Below are 19944 nucleotides of genomic sequence, written 5' to 3'. Positions count from 1 at the left end.
ACATTGGAAGCAACAAAAATATAAATCTTATCCGGCCATTTGGGATTTCTCATATTTCAGAAAAACCTTGCTCTGTCATCAGGATTTCCTTAGGTACTAGTCAGTGAACGTAGGTATCCCAGTATTGCCGCCTCCTATCTCAGTACATGCATATGCATGGAGGGGACTTTCATTCATTCCCTTTCATGCCTTCCCAGTCTTTCTGATATTCTCTAGGATAACGCCAATGTGTATTCCCACGCTTTCAAAATTATCCTCCACTCAGAATCAAAGGGTAGGACAGCTGAATGTAACTCAGTATACCTCAGTGTAACAGTTACTGCTTTCTGGAATGGAGAAGCTAACACAAGCTGGCTGATGGCAGTCCATATTGAAATGACTGCCTAGGAAATCATTACCCTGGGCACATAAACAAAAAGTGAATTGTCCACAATACAGTTTTCTTAGCACATCAAAAGAGGAGGTTTTGCACAAACTTAACATTAAATATTTCCTTAATGCATCAACCTGACCCTGTCTCTGCAAGTAGATATACTTTGTTTATAGGCTCTTTTTTGCATTGCCTTGTAGTCTGAAGCACTGCAGACAGGTCATTATCTTTTCTGTACATGAATGATGAGAGGGGTTTTTTTTAATTACAGTCGGGAGCTTCTCAGGAAGCCAACAGCAATGTTCCTACTGATGTTACTGCTATAAAAGAGAAAGTTCTCAGCTGAACATGTGTGTTTTTCTTTTGTTCTTTATTGTAGCTTAATAGACTGTTAATTTTTTTTTTTCAGTGTATATCCTTTGATTATACCATGAGAAACAAAATGTACCCACATAATGGGCCTTACTTGGGAGTATTGTGCCGAATTTCTTCATGGAAGGGAATGTTACTCTAAATCAGCATGATAATTCACTTTGACCTTGCCTTTGCCTTCATCCTCTAGCTTTTGGTCTGGTGTGGTTTGCTGTGTGGCATGCAGCTTTATGGCTGTACCTGTAACAGGGAAATGAGAAGCAGTCATGCCAGAGAAGAGGGTGTTTTATAGTCAGTCTGTTTAAGAAATGTGTGTCTGTGACCAAGAAAAAAGATATTGATTTTCATTTTCTCAAATTTTCTAGAAATTCAGGAAGTTGATTACACCTAGCTCAGATCTGAAAATGAGAGGGAAACTTGGAGGAGGAGCGTACATTGCAGCAATAAATGACTGCGATGCCAAACTGAAAGGAGATGGCACCATTTCAACCATTACAGAAAAGGAGACACATTTCTGAAAGAACTATATTTTTTGTTTTATTTTTTTTTGTATAAATAAATAAATAAATTCACTTAATTATAGAGGCTGGCTTGGTTTGCACAGAATTTTATTAACCAGTTAATTTTAAAGTGAAAACTGTATACTTGTTTAAAAGTGATTTTTTAAATTACTATATAAGTAATGATTATGTAAAAGCAAAAGAAATAGTATTATATGGTATGTTAGTGATGACTTCCTGTAATATGGTGATTCCAGTAAATGTTTTTTTAGAAGGTAGAGGGACCATATAACGTGCTGTAAGACTTTTCTACTTTGATTTCTGGCAGGTGTAAAGTTGTATAGATATATGCCTTCTAACCTGTACGCATTTCAGACCATTTCAGCTTTTCATGTATGTATATAAAGGGGACCAGAATGTCTTTTTGTTTATATTGGCAGAAACCGTATGAGGATGGGGGAACAACCTGTAACTGCTGGTGTCTGTTACTCTCTAAATGTGGGCTGTATCCAAAGTCCACTGAGATCAGAGGGAGCCTTTCCAGCTGGGGCTCGTGGCTTCTGCACCAGGCTCTGTGCAACTCAGCCTCTCCCTAGGCCAGGACAGCTGCGAGACTGAGTTTTGCACCCAACAAAGCTCTTCTTTCAGGGCAAGTTTTTGTGAAGCCAACAGGAAGGAAGCACCACCTCAGTGGCTCTTACCACCTTCTCTTCACCCTCCATTCACTTCAACAGGTCTAAAAATGTGGTTGAATGGGCCCACTTCTGAGTCACTGTTTTTCTGGAGATTGGATAGAGAATATTTCTTACGAGCTATGAATTTTGCTGCTCTTGCAAGTTAATGGTCTCTAAGAAGATATGTACTGCTTCAGGAGACCTCTAAATCTTTTTCATTTTCTTCAGTGTCTGGGTGGCCAGTACTTCATTTTAGTCAACACTAAGTGAAGTAGGTTTGTCTATGCTTGTACAACAGGAGAGCAAGGTTACTTTAGATATGTGGAGATGTTCTGAGAAAAAAAAGAGCAGATTTAGAGCTCTGCCTCTCTGTCTGTCTCTTCATCGGTTTGCCTGTCTGTCTGCACAGCTATTCATTCCCCTCAGAAGAAATCGAGAATTCTGTAATGACAATGTGCAGCACTATATAGCTTTTCTCTTCTTCGGGGTACTTTCTGGATACTCTCAGATTAGGCCCTGATTGCTCTTCCCACAATAGTATCGAGGGTTGTGCTCAAGTCAGCATAAGAGTTTATATGCTGGACCGTTGGAGTAACTGGTCCTTAATCACAGAATCATAGAACAGCAGAGTGGAAGGGACCTCCAGGATCATCTTGTCCAACCTTTCTTGGCACAAGATGACCCTGTCCAGCTGAGTATTAAAAGTGTCCAATGTTGGGGAATCCACTGCTTCCCTGGGAAGATGAATCTCTACAACAATTCCAGCAGGTAACTGATATATGGTGCAGATGAAGGAATTAAGACAGGGGTCTTGTGATTTCTCTGTTTCACGAAAGGAGCAGTACAGGCTTTGTGGTATCAGGCCTTTTTATTCTATTGATTGTATGAACTGACTCCCTCTGTTTAAAAACAGATTTTGTATGTTGTCGTGGTTTAACCCTAGCCCAATCCAGGTGATGGATGGTTGTTACCATGAAGTATGCACATACTAGTCCCGGGATCAAAATCTCTAGACTATCTCTTGTTCAGTTTGTTGGGTTTTTTCCTGCCAATATTCTAAGACATATTTGTTCTCGACATTTTTTTTTTCTTGCCCTGTTTTTTTAATTTAATGTTTGTATGAGAAAGCTGTGGAGGAATACTGTACTGCACTGCACAGTATTTGATGGGGAGAGACAAGGAACAGCCCAAGACAGCTCAGAAGAAATATCATAAAACTCTGCTGTCTTCTCTGCAATTCAAAATCACCAAAGCTCATGTACCAGCTTCTGGAGTTATTAGACACAAGTGCCCGTTGGCATCCTACAGAGGAAAACACTTCACTAGAAGTCACTAAATGTATATTACATAGAACTGTACATGTAGTCAGCACGTTAACTCCTAAAAAAAGCATTTTCATACTTTGTCTCAAGTCACAACATTAAATCTAAGAAATCTTTTAATTTCACTTCACCTTATTTGTATTTTTCGTGTGGTAAGGTGGAAGTCTGAGAGAACTTCTCAACCACAGTTCTACTTCTGATATTTAAGTCCTGCTTGACTTCGTGTGCCTCCGTCGTTAGGTGCTTAGGAAAGGACATTTTGAAGGAGCCTTTATGAAGGTAAAGAACCATCACCTTTGGAGTGCTGGCCTCCCTCAGAGGGAGTCTTCAGCTTGCCATCCAGAACTGGAGGTTACCAATGAAAATCACAGTCCCATTGGAAAAATACTTCTGGAAGAGAAATGCTCCCAGAATTGAAACCAGAGTTCCAAAACTGCAGAAAATGCAACGAAGCAAATGAAAGCTATGTACTGACACTGAAAAAAATGTCCACTCCAAAACCTTAATGTTTTTGGAAGTTCTAGTGAGCCATAAATATTTCTAATCCAGTGTCCCTTTCTGGTCTTGCTCTTCACCCACCAGAGTTGCAGAACTAAAGCCCCAAAGCCACATATGGGCCTTGGGATGGATTTAAGTTCCCTCCCAGGGTAAACACCAACACATTTTCTCATTGATGAAGGATGCACAAATGTAGGTGTGCTGTTAGGTTACACTTGGCCTTGATCTCAATGAAGTTGTCTTCAGCAATCAGGACTCCTCATGAATGTGTAAAGTGTGCCAAGAGGTGGGACCCGCAACATGCATCTGGCCACTTGGATACTAAATGGAAACGCCAGACAAATCAAGATCGCCTTTTTAATCATAACATGCACAGCTGTTGCAGAAAAATACTGACTTGTGCATTTTAGTTTGTCAGCGTACTTTGAACTGTTGTACTCATCCAAGTATCTCCACAGGAATGGTGTCCTTCATATGGAACATGCTTCCTATCCTGCTGCTATGAACCATTTCACCTGTAGCTTTATACACATACATATGGTTTGGCATGGTCTAAAGTATTATACAGTATTACTAATGTGCTGTGCTTGCAAATGTGTGCATTTAATACCTGATTTGTTTAACACTTTACTGATTTTTAAAAAAGTATTTTTCTTTTGTGGGGAGGGATGTGGGAGGGTAAATTTCCTAATAGTATTTGTGGTTTGTTTTGGGGGTTTTTTTGAAACAATGTAAAGGGGAAAATGTAAAAAACAACTATATCGTGATGATTTTTTTATGTGGTAGAAACAATATTGCCCTTTTCTGAAATATCTGCAGTATTATTAAAATAAAACAATAAAAATGAAAAACACTAAGGTTTATGTAGCATTTGACACAAGGAAAGATTCTTTTTGGGTTGGAAGGGCACAAGATTCTGTCTACTTATGTGTTTTTAAAAAAATTAAAGGAAATGGGCAAAACGTATTCTCTGTATTTTAGTTTATATCCATGTATTTTGTATCACCTGGCCCTAACAAATTAAATAATCACAACTGCCTTGTTAGGGCAGACCTTATATCCCTTGATTTTAAATGGGGAATGTAGAAACAAGAGAAGATTTAGCAACTTCTTTGAGCTCCTCTGGCAAATCTGTGGCTGAAACAAATTGAAGTTCCCTGATCTTACCACTTTTATCACTGTTGTGATAAAGTTCCTAACTGTTATTTAATACAAATCCCTGTTGCCGATTTCTTCCCCAGTGCCCATCCCTCCCTGCTTTTGGCTGTGCTATGTGGTGGCTTCACGTCACCGGCAGGGTCAGAAGAGCCGTGGAGCACATGGTTAGGCCTCAGTAAGATCTGGGCATACAAATGCTAATGCTGGAGGCAAATTACATCCTCCAGCTACTAGATACCTTATGCTGGATTAAAGTAATGTTCTAGCCGCGGCCTCGGTCACAGGCCAATGCTGCCCCTTTGGTCATCTTTTGTACGATGGTTTTTATGCTTTTATTCGCTTCTGTCTTAGTCACTGGCCCATGTATGGGGAAAAAAGCTTGCACAACACACTCATGAAAAATTCTGATATTCTACCCTGAGGCACCCTATTATATAGTAGCTGGCCACACAGGAAATTAAACACTTCCCTTAAGGGTGGTTTCTCATCTTGGGTAATGAAGCATGGCTATTATAAGGAAAACATGATAGGATGTTTACACAGGCTTTCAATTCCTCTCTGATTGTATCAACTAATCTACCCAGCAGCAGAGACACCACAGGAAGGGTGCAGCCTTTGCCCAGAGCTGATGTCCTGGCACCTGCAACAGCAGCCCATGGCAGACGCAGCCAAGCAGCATTACAATGTTCTTGGCCCCACATTGAAACTAAATACTGAGTAAATCTGAACATACCAAGAAATTTGGCCTCAGATGTCAATGACTTCCTATTCAGAGGAATACCTGAGCTTGGTCAGCCACAGTGCAGCAGCAAGTCTAGTAAAAGTCTAGTCTAGCTTGTATAAACACCGATTTCTGACTAGATTAAAAATGTCCTGGTAGATTATACACTTCCATGTTTGGCTGGACAAAGATGTGAAAATTTGCACAGAGACAGACATGAGAAGGAGAAAATTGGCTGGGATTTTCGTAAAAAAGGTTTGGAGAACAATGAAAAGCTTGAGAAGGTGCAATGCATGATTGCACAGAATCCCCAGACTGTATGAACATGAAGGGGTGAGCGCTAGCAGTGTAAGGCAATTTGCAGCTCTTCTTTCTGATGCTTCTCTTAAAATGTAAACTATTCATTACAATGTACTATAGCAAAAGGGACCAAGAGTTGGATGCTGATTTGAAGGGAGAATTTGAGGGAAGAGTTGCATGCCCCTTGTCTTAAATACTTTAATTTTACTCTTTCATTGCTTTTAACCTTTGTTCTTGGAGAGCTGCCTCAGCCATGCCGTGCGCTCCCTCAAGTCATTCTGAATTGCGGTCACAGCCACCTACTTGTTGGCTAGCTGTGCTCAAGTTGATCACAGGAGGCTGCTCTCGGGCTTTCAAACTATTTTTCTGCATCTGCCCTTCCTAGGTGCCATGATCACACCCTGTACTTGTCCATCCTCCAAACAGAATAGCCTTGAGCTATGTTGTTGGTACTGCCAAATCAGATGCCCAAGCATCACACACGGTCATAAGTGAAATGAACAGAAATCTTTGCATTTTCCGAGAAATGTCTTTCCAGCCATTATTCCTACTGCTATAGTAACACATGCTAGAAGGTGCAGCCAGGGCCCCGTTTCTCACAAGATCTTACTGTCAGCTGATGGTCCTTCTACATCATTATGAGGTCCATGGCATTTTAAATGACAGAGTCCTTGCTACTGTGGTATTCCAGTTAAACGAGAAGAGAAGCATAAATGTAGCAAAGAGTTCCTTGCTGTAAATAGTGACAAAACACCAGGGTATGCATTTCTCTTTCTATCAGCTTGCTGTGAAAACAATTGGAAAGCTCCACTATTGATTCCCAGCACGTCAGAGGCACAGCAGCTTTTCTTAAATGTTATTGTAAAAAAATCACAAACACTGAGAGCTCTGTCTGATCTCTTTTTATTTAAATGGAAGCACACATTTATCATAATACACACAGCTCTTCCCAAATGTCTAAAACTGTCTGCAATTAGGCACATCGTGCTCAAAAGAGAGATTCAGGCAGACACCTCCAGGCCCAATTTGCAGTTTGGATGCAGCCAGTGATGTAGAATTTAGCACTGCCATTAGGAATCCCTGGCACGAGCAGAAGAGAGAGGTAGAATGGATCATGAAAACACAAAGCGTGATACAAGGACATAGTCAGGACATGTATGCACTTGGAAAAGGTGTTGATTTATTGACATGTGACAGGAGATGTCAGGATTGGTTTTATGTTTATGTCCTTCCATCAGAGAATCAGCACAATGGGGCTCATCTGCAGGAGAAAGCTCAGCTGCCGAGCAGGGGATCAGACGCTGCTGGAGAGAACAACCTTGCTTTAAGCTCTGTTTACCTAGGCATGACAAAACACCAGCTCTTTCTAATCGAGCCCTACTCTTGGCCCCAAATTAATTTGGAAGAACAAATGCATAAACTTCAACAGGAACATGCCCAGGAATTATTTTGAGAATCATCAGGTTGCTTGGATTTGTTGTTTTCTTTTTCTTTTCCAGTGAAAATAGTTTTGTTGTCTGTGTTGAAATGCAGTCAAAAACTACACGCCAAATAATGAGGTACCAGGTCAGGTATGAAAGCATGATGTATTACAAGTGACATTTAAGTCAGCTTTTAACTTTTACTTCATAATCTTAGATATTCTTTCCAGAAAACTAATACAGTGATGTTTGAAATTCTCTGCTTTTTCGCCAAGTTTTGGTTCAGATTTCATGGAAAACTTGTTGGGTTCCTGTGGCACAGAATTCTCCTCCCTAAGCTTTAGGGTCTACTGCTTCTGTAGCTACCACTTTTCGCCTTCCTCTTCTATGCATCTGTGCTTCCTTGTCAGTGCAATTCAGAACAAAATCTCTGCTTCCCAGGAGAAGAAGGAGGCAGCAGTGGTGTTGGAGGCTATTAGCTGATAGGACTAATTAAAAGTACATGCTCATGCAACCATGATTAGGGAAGGGATATAAAAGAAGGTAGAGAGAGGTTTGCTGGGGGGTTGCTAGCATTGCTAGCATGAGTACAGTGCCTGTCCTCTCATATTCCTCAAGTACATGAAGTAGGTCAATTAGCTTTCTAGCATTGTGGCTTTTAGAATTACTCTGTAATTTTTTCTTGGACTTTTTGATTGTATTGGAGGTCTTTCTGTGCTGTGACAAGAATCAGTGGAATTGTTGCAGGATTTGGACTAGCAGAATGTGCAGGTTTTTCTACGATTGTTCCCACCTTTGCTAAACTCCTCCACAAATTGCTGTGTTATTTATCCCACCCATGCAGAGCTTCTATGCTAAGCCTGCTCCAATGTATTACAGTGCTGTTGCTAGTTAAAAAAATGTAATTATTTAGATTTTTCAAGTAAGAGTTAAATGATTTCTATTTTATCAACTGCTCTGAAAATACTGTATCTTCACATTGGGAACAATGACACTGAGTCCGGTGTACATTGCTATGTATGGACTCTGGTGTCCTTTGAGTTGGTGTAGCAAGCTAGAGTAAAAACAAGCTTTTCTCTATTTAGCTGAAGGAGCTTAATTTACCTTTACTTTTGTAGACTTTGGGGTTGTATGAAAATATCAGATGCTGCAATAGATAGTTCTGTATTGAAAATGGTTATCTATCATCTCTGCTTTGAGCAATAGTATGCATGTAGGATGGATACTGCATGGAGGGCAGTAAATTTGCTGCTTCATCTCTGGATTGTTACTAAATAACATCTACTGTGGTAAGTTCATGGACAAACAGAAGTGCCTGATGTACACTCCATGAAGCTTTTGCATGCTGGACTGCTGCTTTCTTGCAGCAACTGCTGCTCTTTATTTACATTTGATTAGCTGAAACAGGGAGGCTTTCTCTTCTTATGGAGTCTGAGATTTTGTTCATTATTCCCCCTTAGAAGTTATAATTCCACTAGCTGTAAGTTCCATCTCAGAACTGAAATGGAGGAAAAGAGCATATGCTGTTTGTAGCTTCTCCACTGTGCTATGTAGTGATGTCGAGGAGTCCCCTGGGAAAGGTTTTTCTCTCTCGGTGGTGTGCAGGCTTTTGGTACCGGATGACAGCAGCCTTTTTGGCTGTTGGTTGCTCCAGAAACGCACCTTTTAACAGCGTTCCTGTAGCGCACTGGGGACACCTTTTGGTTAGAATCAGTCTAAGCATGATCAGTGGGGGGGTTTTAATTAAAACACCTCTGAATCCCTGCTGTTTGAAGCAGGCTAGCAGCAGTCAGTTCTATCATTAGTGTTTCCCAGCTCTTTGCTTGTGGTTGGCATGCACAATTTCAGGTGATTACATTTTCAAGTGCTTCCTACAGCTGCGCCCTTTTTTATTTTTTTTGGATGCAGTTCTGAGTCTTTTTGTCAGAAGACGGTTTCATGTCATTAGGTGGAAACACATGCCACCGTCTCCCGAACTCAGCAGATAAACTGAGGGATACGGAATCAAGAAAGTTTTCCTTAGGCTCCAACTTTCATGCAAAAAGTGCTTTTGTAGACTTTACAAAGAATCTGTAAGAAAATATCCCTTTTTAAATTAAATTAACTATCCACAAAGGTAAATGCTGAAGCTGCTATTGTGGTTCTACTGTTGGCAGTGAGAATTCAATGGTATAAATGTTTAAAATAATGGGCAACTATGTGTGGTATAAGGAAAAATGACAGCCCACAACATATTCTGTGGGAAAAGGGAAGGTAGATACGCGCAGTAATAATTTTTCTAAGTGGCTGAGATGTTACTACCATACCCCACTTATTCTCTTAATCGTTGTTGTCAAGAAAAAAACTTTTGTGACTTTACTGAGCAGAATTAAAATTTAATTGCTATGTGAAACGAAGAAAACAAAGAAAATGTGTGTCATGCTCTGCATTGAACAGGCAAATACCAAGCGAGGAAACAAATTACCAGAAAATAGGAAGTGATCTGGCTCTGTGAAAATATGAGACAATATTACCAGACTGATCACGCTCAAGCATTCATGTTTTTTCTGTGTCTGAGAAATGATCAGAACATAATGCAACTGAACCTCATTTGAGTGTTGATGATTACATCTCTTAATTATCTTTATCTTCTCAAGCCACAATAAAGAGGTGTTTGTAAAATTTGTGGTGTGACACACACTGCACTAGTCTGTGGATGTAGGTACTGCAGCCTGTACTTACAGGTACTGTGAGAGCATTGAGTTTTTATTGGCCTTTGGGGAAGTCATCTTTTCAAAGAAGGTTTCCAGATGTGGCTAGCTTGTACACTTGTGTGTACCGAAAATGCTGGTGATGTTAATTGGAAATGTTAACCAGTGTTAGCTGCTGCAGAGACTTTCTCCATTTCCCTAAAAAGATCTGCAATGAAAAACAAAAAAGTTATATAGATAGACACTGTAATTATCTCTAGTCCTCAAATCCTTGTGTTTCTACTGAATACAAACTAGATGGAATTTATTGCATGCTATGTGTATGTAGTTTTACCTCAAGTTAATTCCCGAGTTCAAGATCTCTTATATTTGTGGATGCTCATGGATGTCGATGTCTCCAGCAGCTCACTAAGATTGCAGAACACCTTTCTTATTAGCTGTTGTAGTACATTGGATTTTAGCTCTATTGACCTGAGTGAACGGAACTATCTTGTCCTGCATCCAGCAGTGATAAAATGCAGCTAGAAATATTTTTAATGTGGTCACTCATTTATTTTGGGGCATCTTCAAGTTGTTGTCGTCTTAAAATATAATAAAATAACTTACTGTTACTTCAGACATATGGGAGGTCTTCTAGACAACTTATTGATCAGTGGATCTGAGATGAAGAATGCTTTATATAAAACCAACAAAACCAGGAAAAATAAAGAACAAAATACACACTGACTAGCCAGCTAACCCAGGAAACCCAGTTTCATTGAAGGGTTGCACTTTCATTTAAATTAGATGTATGGATCTGTTGCTCTGGTCTAGTTACTTGAACCCTGAAAGTCGAATTCAAATTTACCTTTTCATTAGTCCTCACATTACTGATCTCTGAATCCTGTAAATGTACTGAAGAACATTCTGGAACTTTGTCTTCCATGCACAAAACTCTCAGCCAATCCTCAACCATGATTATCATTCCTAGGTGCTTCGTTGAGTGTCTGGTAATAGCAGAATTAGTAGTTAAAGAAAACCTCCTACCTACTATTACATTAGAAGCGTATCTAATTAGTACCTGTAGACAAAGTTTTGTATACAGATGTGAAGCGATGAGATTTACTTGATAAGCTGCAGGCAAAGGAAAATTGGAACAACGTGCAGGTTGTGTGCATATGTATAAGCATATAAAGCAAAGCTTCCAGTGTGTCTACATATTCTTTGCGAACAGACCTAAAAAGTAGCTGTCCGAGAGGAGAAGCCACCTGAGAGTGGGCATTGCTAAAACGTCAAGAAAAATTCACACTCAGGCTTCATCTGAGAGACTGCAGAAGTTATTGGGAGGTTTGTCATTAAAGCGGCTATGTAACTGGGTCTTTGTTCGTCTATCAAGTTCCATCAGCTTCAGTTCTTTGAAACTGCTGATTAAAAACTGAGCTTGGACACTCGGGGTTTACCACAGGGATTCTGTGATGCTTCAAAGTGGCTGCATTCCAAAACCTAAGCTTTTGCCAGTATTGGTTAAAACTGTTCTTTCCCAATCCCCTTCCCCAAATGCTTTTAAACACTTCTGACTTTAATCATGGATTGGAACCCTGAGCATCTTCAAATAATCTGAATAGTTTTGTCACCTCTGACTAGGATTTTTTCAGACTAAAAAATACCCCTTCCAAATTTCACATGAAACTGTAATTACAGTTCAATTCTGAATAAAGAGCAATAATAAGGAGGCCTTCCTGCTTTCACTGCTAATAAACAGCTACAAAAGATGGTGAATATTTAAAGTCCCACATTTACGCTGCCTTTCTCCTGACACGCTTGCACATTGATTCTGATATGCACATTGAGAGCTTCATGGCATTTTTGGATGTTCCAACTACACTGAGTATGTGGTACTATTTATTTTTATAACTCAAATACGTCCTACAGCAGCCACTGACTCACAACAAAAAGCTAAGAGCAATATTTGGCATTTGTTTCCTGTGCCATACAATTTGCATGGTTCATTAACCTTCTTTAAATAAATGTAAATTATGAGTCTGGCATAGTTATTTTCGGGGTGCATGTCAAAACTAGATTTATCTGTCAAGGCAACATTTGCTTCTGAAAAATGCTTCAGCAATTTTGTCTTTTAAAGTAAATTTTGTATTGTATATTGAGTGATGTTTGAATTTCTAGCACCATTGTAGAAGAAAAGGAAGAGACAAAAAAGGGAGTGTATAAAACGCCATCTGTGACATTATCTTGTACCTGTTCTACCAGCAAGAGTTTACTTCTGCTTATATAACAAAACATTACTGCAGACTGATGGACGCTGGACATAAATTCTGCTGTCACTTGTAAATTTTCTGGATTGCATGTATAAATGCAAGCGTAGTTAAAAAGGAGAGGTTTATGTACCTGTGAGAAAATGTTCCAATATAGCTAGACCTTGGTTTGTGATGCAAAATCTTTAAAAATGAATAAAGTCTTCATTTCTACTGCAGATTCCTTGGGAGTTGCAGGGGTACGCAGTAGTACTTTCCCTGCTGCAATAAGAAAATACGTGGATGAAACACGTAACTCTTGTGAAACTGCTGCCGGCTGTGCAGATCTTCACCTAGGATATAAAAAGGCCTCTTTCGACAAAAAAATATTTTTTTATACCGGTGTGCTGTGCAGCTTATGGATGTGCTGAAAGCCAGTGTGGCTTTATAAATTCGTGGTAGTATAATGGTCTGCTTATCACCATCCTAGTAGAAAAGTTTGGCATGGTTTATGATCTTTTATTAAGAATGAAGATACTGGTCTACAGTTAGAGTCTGTTTGCAAAAGATCTCCCATTATGTTAATAGCGTTTCAAATATTATGAATCAAATGATTGCAAAGAAGTGTGAGTTAGGAGCACTTGTAAATAAGTCAGGAATAGTAAATTTACTAAGCAACTCCCAGCAATGAGCTTGCTTCATTTGAACAGATTTGCTTTAAACCAATTTCCCTGGAAACACGATAAGCATAACGTTTTTGTCTTTTAAAACACGCTTTCCAGTTCCTCTCCTCCTTTAGCCATTTTTACAATGAGAAAGGAAACACTGCTCTAGAACATAATTCCAGCAAAACTGTCAGCACTTAGACTACAGCTCGGAAGGGACAAGTTCTGTCAGCCCCAAATACCTTTTCTACATCTTTCCATTGTGCCGAGGAGAGTGTGGAGAAGGAGGAAGAGACAGAAATTGGCCTGTTTTGCGACAACATTTCAATGTTTTGTCTTACCATGTCTTCTAACACAGTCTCTCTTTATTCCACTGGCTTCTTTCCTGGAGAAGCTGATGCTCAAGTTATGCCTGTTCCTCCTGCCTGATGTACGCACATTTGGCCGAGGGCTCACCTACTATGCAAACTTCTGCTCGCCTCCCCACAAAAAAAATCATTAAGAATTTGATTTTCAGTGACCTCACTCCAACATACATTTCAGCAGATATATAATCCATCTGCTATGGTAGACTGAATCTCCAGCTACTGCCAAGACGCAATTGGATTTGTTTCATCTCATATTGTATCATGACCTAAAAATTCGCCCCTTGCTTGAAGTATAGGCTTCTCTTGCTGCCTAGCAAAAACTTTTCCAAAGGATTTGGAGTTCAAGCTTGGGGAAGATATCCCCTGTAAGATTGTAGTTTCCTTTGATTTAGTAATTTCTCAATGGCTATCAGTCATCAGCAACTATCAGAAAAGATGGCAGTGGAAGGACTATGAACATGTGATCTCCTTTGTAAGTCTTGCATAATAAACAAGATACTTTTTATGCTTTTCTTTGTACTACTAGTTTAGACTAAGGATCTGGAGTGAGATGAAGTGTCTCTTCCACATCAATGTAACAATTCTTTCACCTAAAATATTTAGAGGACAGAGCATGGTTCTGCCATGCTGCTGTGCAGAAAGATATTTCAACTATGATCTAGTGTTTTAATTGGTTGTGAGATTGGGCATGTCTGTTCATAGATTCTACATAAACCACTGACAAAAACTTAAACAAAAATATGCCGAAGTAGGTTGTAGTGGAGGGTATAAATCCTATTTGGAAAAGCAAAATTGTCCACGTTTGTGCAATGCCTCCTTTCTGGAATGTGTTTTCTACCTGTAATTTGAGCCTTTCATATTTTTATTGTGCCCTGTGCAGAGAAGGGCAAAGATGCCTTTCAACTGTTTCTGAATCTCCCTTTTTGTTTTTTGACAATAAAATAATTTAATTAGGTGGATTTTCTCTACTGCTTCAAATATGGTGGTTGCCTGCTACTGATAAATATTAGCTTGGACTGAAATCACCATAATGTTTTCCTGTGACTTTTTTCCCTCCTGCAAGTATAAGCGTTGACTTGCCCTCCTAGGTTCCTTTTTGTACACCCTGAGAAAAGGTCTGTACAGTGATCTATTTTTGAGGTTCTAATGCCTTTTATGTCACAGCCGCAAAATTAAAGAAACTGTGCCAGAAGAGGTAATATTTTTCTCTTAGTTTAACTCTGCAATTCCTTGAATAGTATCTAGGTATTTCATAAAGGATCACACAGGAATTTTGTGAGATGACTGTATTTGTTTCAAAAAAGTTGGGATTTTCAGAATTTGGTACTAGATTTGTGCTCTGCAGAAGTTTGAGATGTTCATAAAATCCATAACAAAGAGGAATATTTTGTTTTCCTCAGTTCTACATTAAAAAGCAATTTACACATTCTATTTCAGGCAAAATATTCTTAAGACTTCAGCTGATGCATTTCCTTCTAATCCCAGAGTTTTATGGATAATGAAATGTTTATAAAGCTGTCAATGCATTTATCAATGCATTTATTTATTTAAATACATTTATCACCCGTATGTTGCTACACGCAAGAAAACCTTACTTCCCACTGGATGTCACTGTAACAAAACTCAAAATACTTTTCATTCTTTACAAATCCATCATAAAACACACTAGAGCCCATTATCTATGGATTCCTAAGCAAAAGGAGGCCAAAGAAGTTGATATATTGGCTGTCCAATGAAGAAGCCATTGACATCACAAATGTTACAGGACGCAAAAAGAAACTAGGCTTATTTTTTATGAAACAATTAAGTATGACAAATCAATATTGAATGTATCCTCTTGATATATTCAGTATTTCTTTTGTAGTACCTCACTTTGTTGCATGGGTTGTTTTGGACAGAGAAAAATGTCAATCCTGAATTTTTTTATGCTCTTTTTATGCTCTTGCTCCATACACAGTTGAGAATTTTAGCAGAGAGCATGTAAGCTGAGTGTTCAAATCCAGATAAAATTCAACCACCAAATCTAAGCCTACACTCAGCATTTAATTTTCAAAAACTGTCAAATCATATATCTTGTGTATGTAATCTGCCAATATGATCTTCATGTATAAATTTTCTCAGTCATCTGAGGAGAGAAAAATAACTAACGGTGTTAACTTGCTGCAAGGAGAACTTTCTCACAAACAAACAAGCAAAACCTATAAATTGAGTGTGAGTGCTTTTAATAGCGATAGATAAGTATCCTCCCAAGTTGCTAGAGAGTGTAGAGAAACACTGAAATATATCACTATAAAACGGAAGACTGTAAGAATAACATGCATAATATCTTTTAAATATTCTAGGCACAGATGATCCCTCCTTGAGGGACAAAGGCATCTTGATCTCTGAACACTTTTTTTATTCTACTACACTTTACATTCTGGCTAACCTGCATAAAACACTGACCATGTTCACTTTCTCAGAGGCTGGAATTATTTTCCTACAGCTTTCATGTTAGCAGGCGCAAAGTAGCTATCGTGCACCATCCTTTTCTCTTTGTACGAAAAAGACCTGAAATATTTGCACAGAGGCTACTGCCACTGATTAAATTTTGGAGTAGACATAATAAATTGTCCTAAAGCCTATCTAATAACAGATAGATATAACTACTGAAATAAGCACTTCCTATAGCAAATGTATGACAATGTTCTTATGTCAAATATTAGAACAGACTAATAAGGACACAATACAAAATTTTATTTACAAATCAGAAAGAGTCTTACAGTAACTTTCTCTCCTTTAACTTCAGACTTACTATAGAAAGTTTTGGAACAATTTCCAGCTATAGCTTCATTTTGTTGGTGATTTTTCCTCCAATAAAAATCTCAGAGGAAATATGTTAGAAATTCTAGTTGGGGCTGGTTTTGAAGAGGTGATGCAAAAAGAGATTCTAGTGAGATTTGAATTCATGAGGAAAATTAACTTCACATATACTGTCAAAGAACAAGTGGATGATTCTCTTTTGAAATTAATGACATGCAGTTGACTTAGTAGCTAAAACAGAAAACCTATGAATTCCATTACCATCCTCATTTCTGTGAAATATATGAATGTTTCCCTGATAATGCATAAATAGCTCAACACTGTGCCTCTTTATTATGTATTTACTTTTGTAGAAAAAAGGAGTCCTCTAAACATTTCCAGGTTCCAAGCTTTTTTAAGAAAATATGCAAGAGTTAGAAAGAACATATGCAAAATCCCAAAACTGTATCTCTGCCCATTGTGTGGGTCACGGTTGTCGCTAAAGATGTCACTTTTTTCTATTCTGAAGAAATACCCACTGAAATTTAATATTAGATTAGCTATCTGGATTGATACTCTATACTCAGTACAAACAAAACAATTTATCGCCATTTAGGAGAACTGGATATGTTAATCTCAATTTCCAGTTCAAGATTTTTAAGTGAAACTAATAAGAAAGGAATGATAAAAACAGAGCAAGAGCTGCATTTCGCTGTCCTGTAAATTAGCAGCTATCTGCTTTTTTGACTTTTATTTTGTGTCCAGGTGGAGAGATTCAACCTGGGTAAAATGGATGTCTGCAGCCAAAATCCTCTGAAAGGAGTCAAATAACAGTGACTTGTTTAGTGTTCTTTGACAGTCTCTTCCAAACAATTACATGCTGGGGATTTGGGGCAGGGGTAAACAAAAGATCTTGAGAGGCTAATTTGGTGCAGTGGATCCTTGATTTTCTAAACCGAGGTGTCCTGTTTTATTTAGTAAATTTTGGCCTCATTTATTTATAAATTATGTAACTTGCCTCACCTTACCAAATTCTTTCCTTGGGCATTAGAAAAGTTCTATCTTTCTTTTACTTCATCTCACCACAGTTTGATTAAAAGAACAATAGAAATAAATGTTATTTTTAAAAAGTATTTATGCTCTATCTCAAGGTATTTTTTTTACTATCCAGACTAGAAGCTTGACTGTATTTGCTGATTGCTTGGTGCATTTATTTGCAAGTATTTAAAAGAACAGATGGCTCAAAAAGTTACCACTAGAGGCAGTACTGAATGTCCTTGCTAATGGATGACATTAACTAAAAGATTTGTGTTATTATGTCACTATTGCAATGAAAAATTTTTAAGGGGCCTGTGTGCTTTGCTCTTTGTGGGGCATGTCTCTAGTTGATGACCTAATGATATAAAAGACTGCTCCTCTGAAGTATGTTCTCTGTGGATCTAGTTATCTGTGTGACAGTCTGCCACATCCATTGGGTTGCAAAACTCTCCCACATCTACTGTAAGCACAGTTCTACAGAACAGTGAAGCAGGTCTAATTTAATGTCCAAAATGATTTGTTCCTTGAAACAGAATTTGTTAATTTACTACATTTAGTTTTGTGAATTCTCCAAGTTAGATGCACTCCAAAATGTCTTATTAAGTACTTTTTTGAAATGTCGTCGACATTGTCACTGATCTTCTCTCAAGGGAACTATCACAGTTGTTAGTTCTGTGCTGTCTATTGTCCTATCAATCAATCTTTTATTTAGCTTCTTGAATCAGTTTGGTAATGATACCAGAGCATTGGGCCTGTCAAAATAGCTAAAAGCTAACATGTCGTGTCTGGCTTTTTTAGCCAGGAAGGTATCAAAGCTCCTATAAAGGTGAAGTTACTTTCCACTACGGACTTGTGCTCTCTGCTAGCAATACCTCTCATCATGCATATATTTATTTTTCATAGCTCTCATAATTCTGAACGACTGAGTCTTCTCTACAGAAATTTCCAGGATGATTGGCCTAGAAAGGCTTTCAATGAAAAATTTCTTACTTCATGAAAATCTCCGTAAATGGTTTTATGAAAACCTTCCTGCTTAATCTAGCAGAATTCTTAAAGCAAAATAGTGAGATCATGGATCTGGGTTAAATTAATTTTGTATCATCTGCCGTGAATTGTGAAATATTTGAGAGAGAGCGCCCTCCTGAACACAGGGGACAAATTACAAAGTTACAAATGCTGCCGTCAGCCTAATGCAGCTAAAAGGCTATCAAATGTGCAAATTTAAACCCATGTTCACATAGATGTAGATAATTATGACTATAGAATTTGCTTTTTAAAGTCAGCCAGTTTTTTTTAATTGGTTGGAAACAGAAGTGCTGAGGTACCAAACGGTTGACTCCTGTTCTAACTTCTGCCGTCAGACTGGTTCCAAAGAATGTTTGTCAATACGGTGATAGGCAGTTTATATATATAAATGTATATCTATATATTTATATATACTATAGAAGTATAAAGTAGGAGGTTATAGTGCACAATGTATCATAGAATATTTCAGGTTGAAAGTAATCTCTAAAGACAACACTAGAAACCAGTAGAATAAGCAGGGACATATTCAACCAGATCAGGTGATTCTGTGCCCATCCAACCTAAACTGGAATGTTTACAGGGATGGAGGCTCCAGCACCTCTCTGAAAAAGCTGGACCATGTTTTATATCTGGTGTAAAGTTACACTTTTTTATTTTAAAAACGATTACCCTTTTACTTATCTCAATAGACTGTAGTGAAAAGCTTATCGCCATCTGTTCTTTTAAGCCCCCTATTAAGTATTATAAGTACTATTTTTTTCTCCAGAACCTTCTATCCTCTAGGCTGAACAAAGGTAATTCTCTCAGCTTTCCTTCATAGAAGGGATTTTTCATCCCCCAGAGAATTTTTGTTGCCCTAGTCAGGACCGTCTCCAAAATGGCTGTGTCTTTCCTTTGCTGAGGAGTCCAGAAATGGATGCAGGGTTCCAGGTGGGGTAGCACAAGAGTGGAGCAGACGGGCAGAGTCATCTCCCTTGATCTGCTGGCCATGCTGCTTATGGTGCAGTCCAGAATACGACTCACTTTCTAGTCACATACTTGGCTGATATCCAGCTTTTATCCACAATTATATAAAAGTCTTTCTCAGTAGACCTTGAAAATGCATTCAATCTTGCTATCTCTCTTGAATTAAGTAGTACTGGTCCCAATAGTAACCACTGAGGGACACCACTTGTCACTAATATCCTTTGGGCTATTTAGCCATGACCACTACTGTCCCGATGCGAATACCAACTTCCTGGTCCCCTGAATTGTCCATCCGTATCTTTCCAACTTATCAATAAATTTCTTGTGTGAACAATGTTGAAGGCTTTACAGAAGATTGCTCATATCTGTAGCTCTTCCCTTATCTATTGATGTAGACAAAGTCTTGAGGATGACAAATAATTAGTTCTATAATATCATTCTAACAGAAAAAAGCTTTTCCATGGAAACTAGGTCTGCATATTTTTTGCAGAGTTGCACTGCTTATACCAGGGCTCTAGAAAAGATGGGGACTGATCTGCACTCTCTGGTTCATGAGGATATTTTAATCTATATTTTATATATGTGTACATATACAAGTACATATATATGTATACTTGTGAGTGTACATATCTATATTCATATTTGTTTTCTTTCTGTTTAATGGTGACAGGAATGAAACATCTCCTATTTCCGTTTCTTTTCTCTGATATTTCTTAAAAATCTTAAAACATACTGCTTCAGTGTTTGATACTGGTGATTCCCGTTTAAGTGAGACAGTGACTTCTGAGTGCACTGCAGAGTGTCCCGCGCTCAGTAAGTCCAGAAATAATGAGTACGCTGAGAAAT

General features: G+C 38.4%; 1 protein-coding gene across 1 annotated transcript in view; it reads left to right on the top strand.

The window, feature by feature from the left end:
* Positions 1-1260, top strand: part of SLC6A11 (solute carrier family 6 member 11) — a 106689-nt gene extending 105429 nt beyond the window's left edge. Inside the window, exon 14 of the mRNA XM_009636644.2 lies at positions 1108-1260. Within this exon, the coding sequence (XP_009634939.1) occupies positions 1108-1260 (153 nt within the window). The remainder of the gene's footprint in view (positions 1-1107) is intronic.
* Positions 1261-19944: the final 18684 nt, after the last annotated feature.

This window comes from Egretta garzetta, unplaced genomic scaffold (assembly GCF_000687185.1).
Source record: "Egretta garzetta isolate BGI_Z169 unplaced genomic scaffold, ASM68718v1 scaffold553, whole genome shotgun sequence".
NCBI lineage: Eukaryota > Metazoa > Chordata > Aves > Pelecaniformes > Ardeidae > Egretta > Egretta garzetta.
This window is presented reverse-complemented; position numbering and strand designations above follow the sequence as displayed.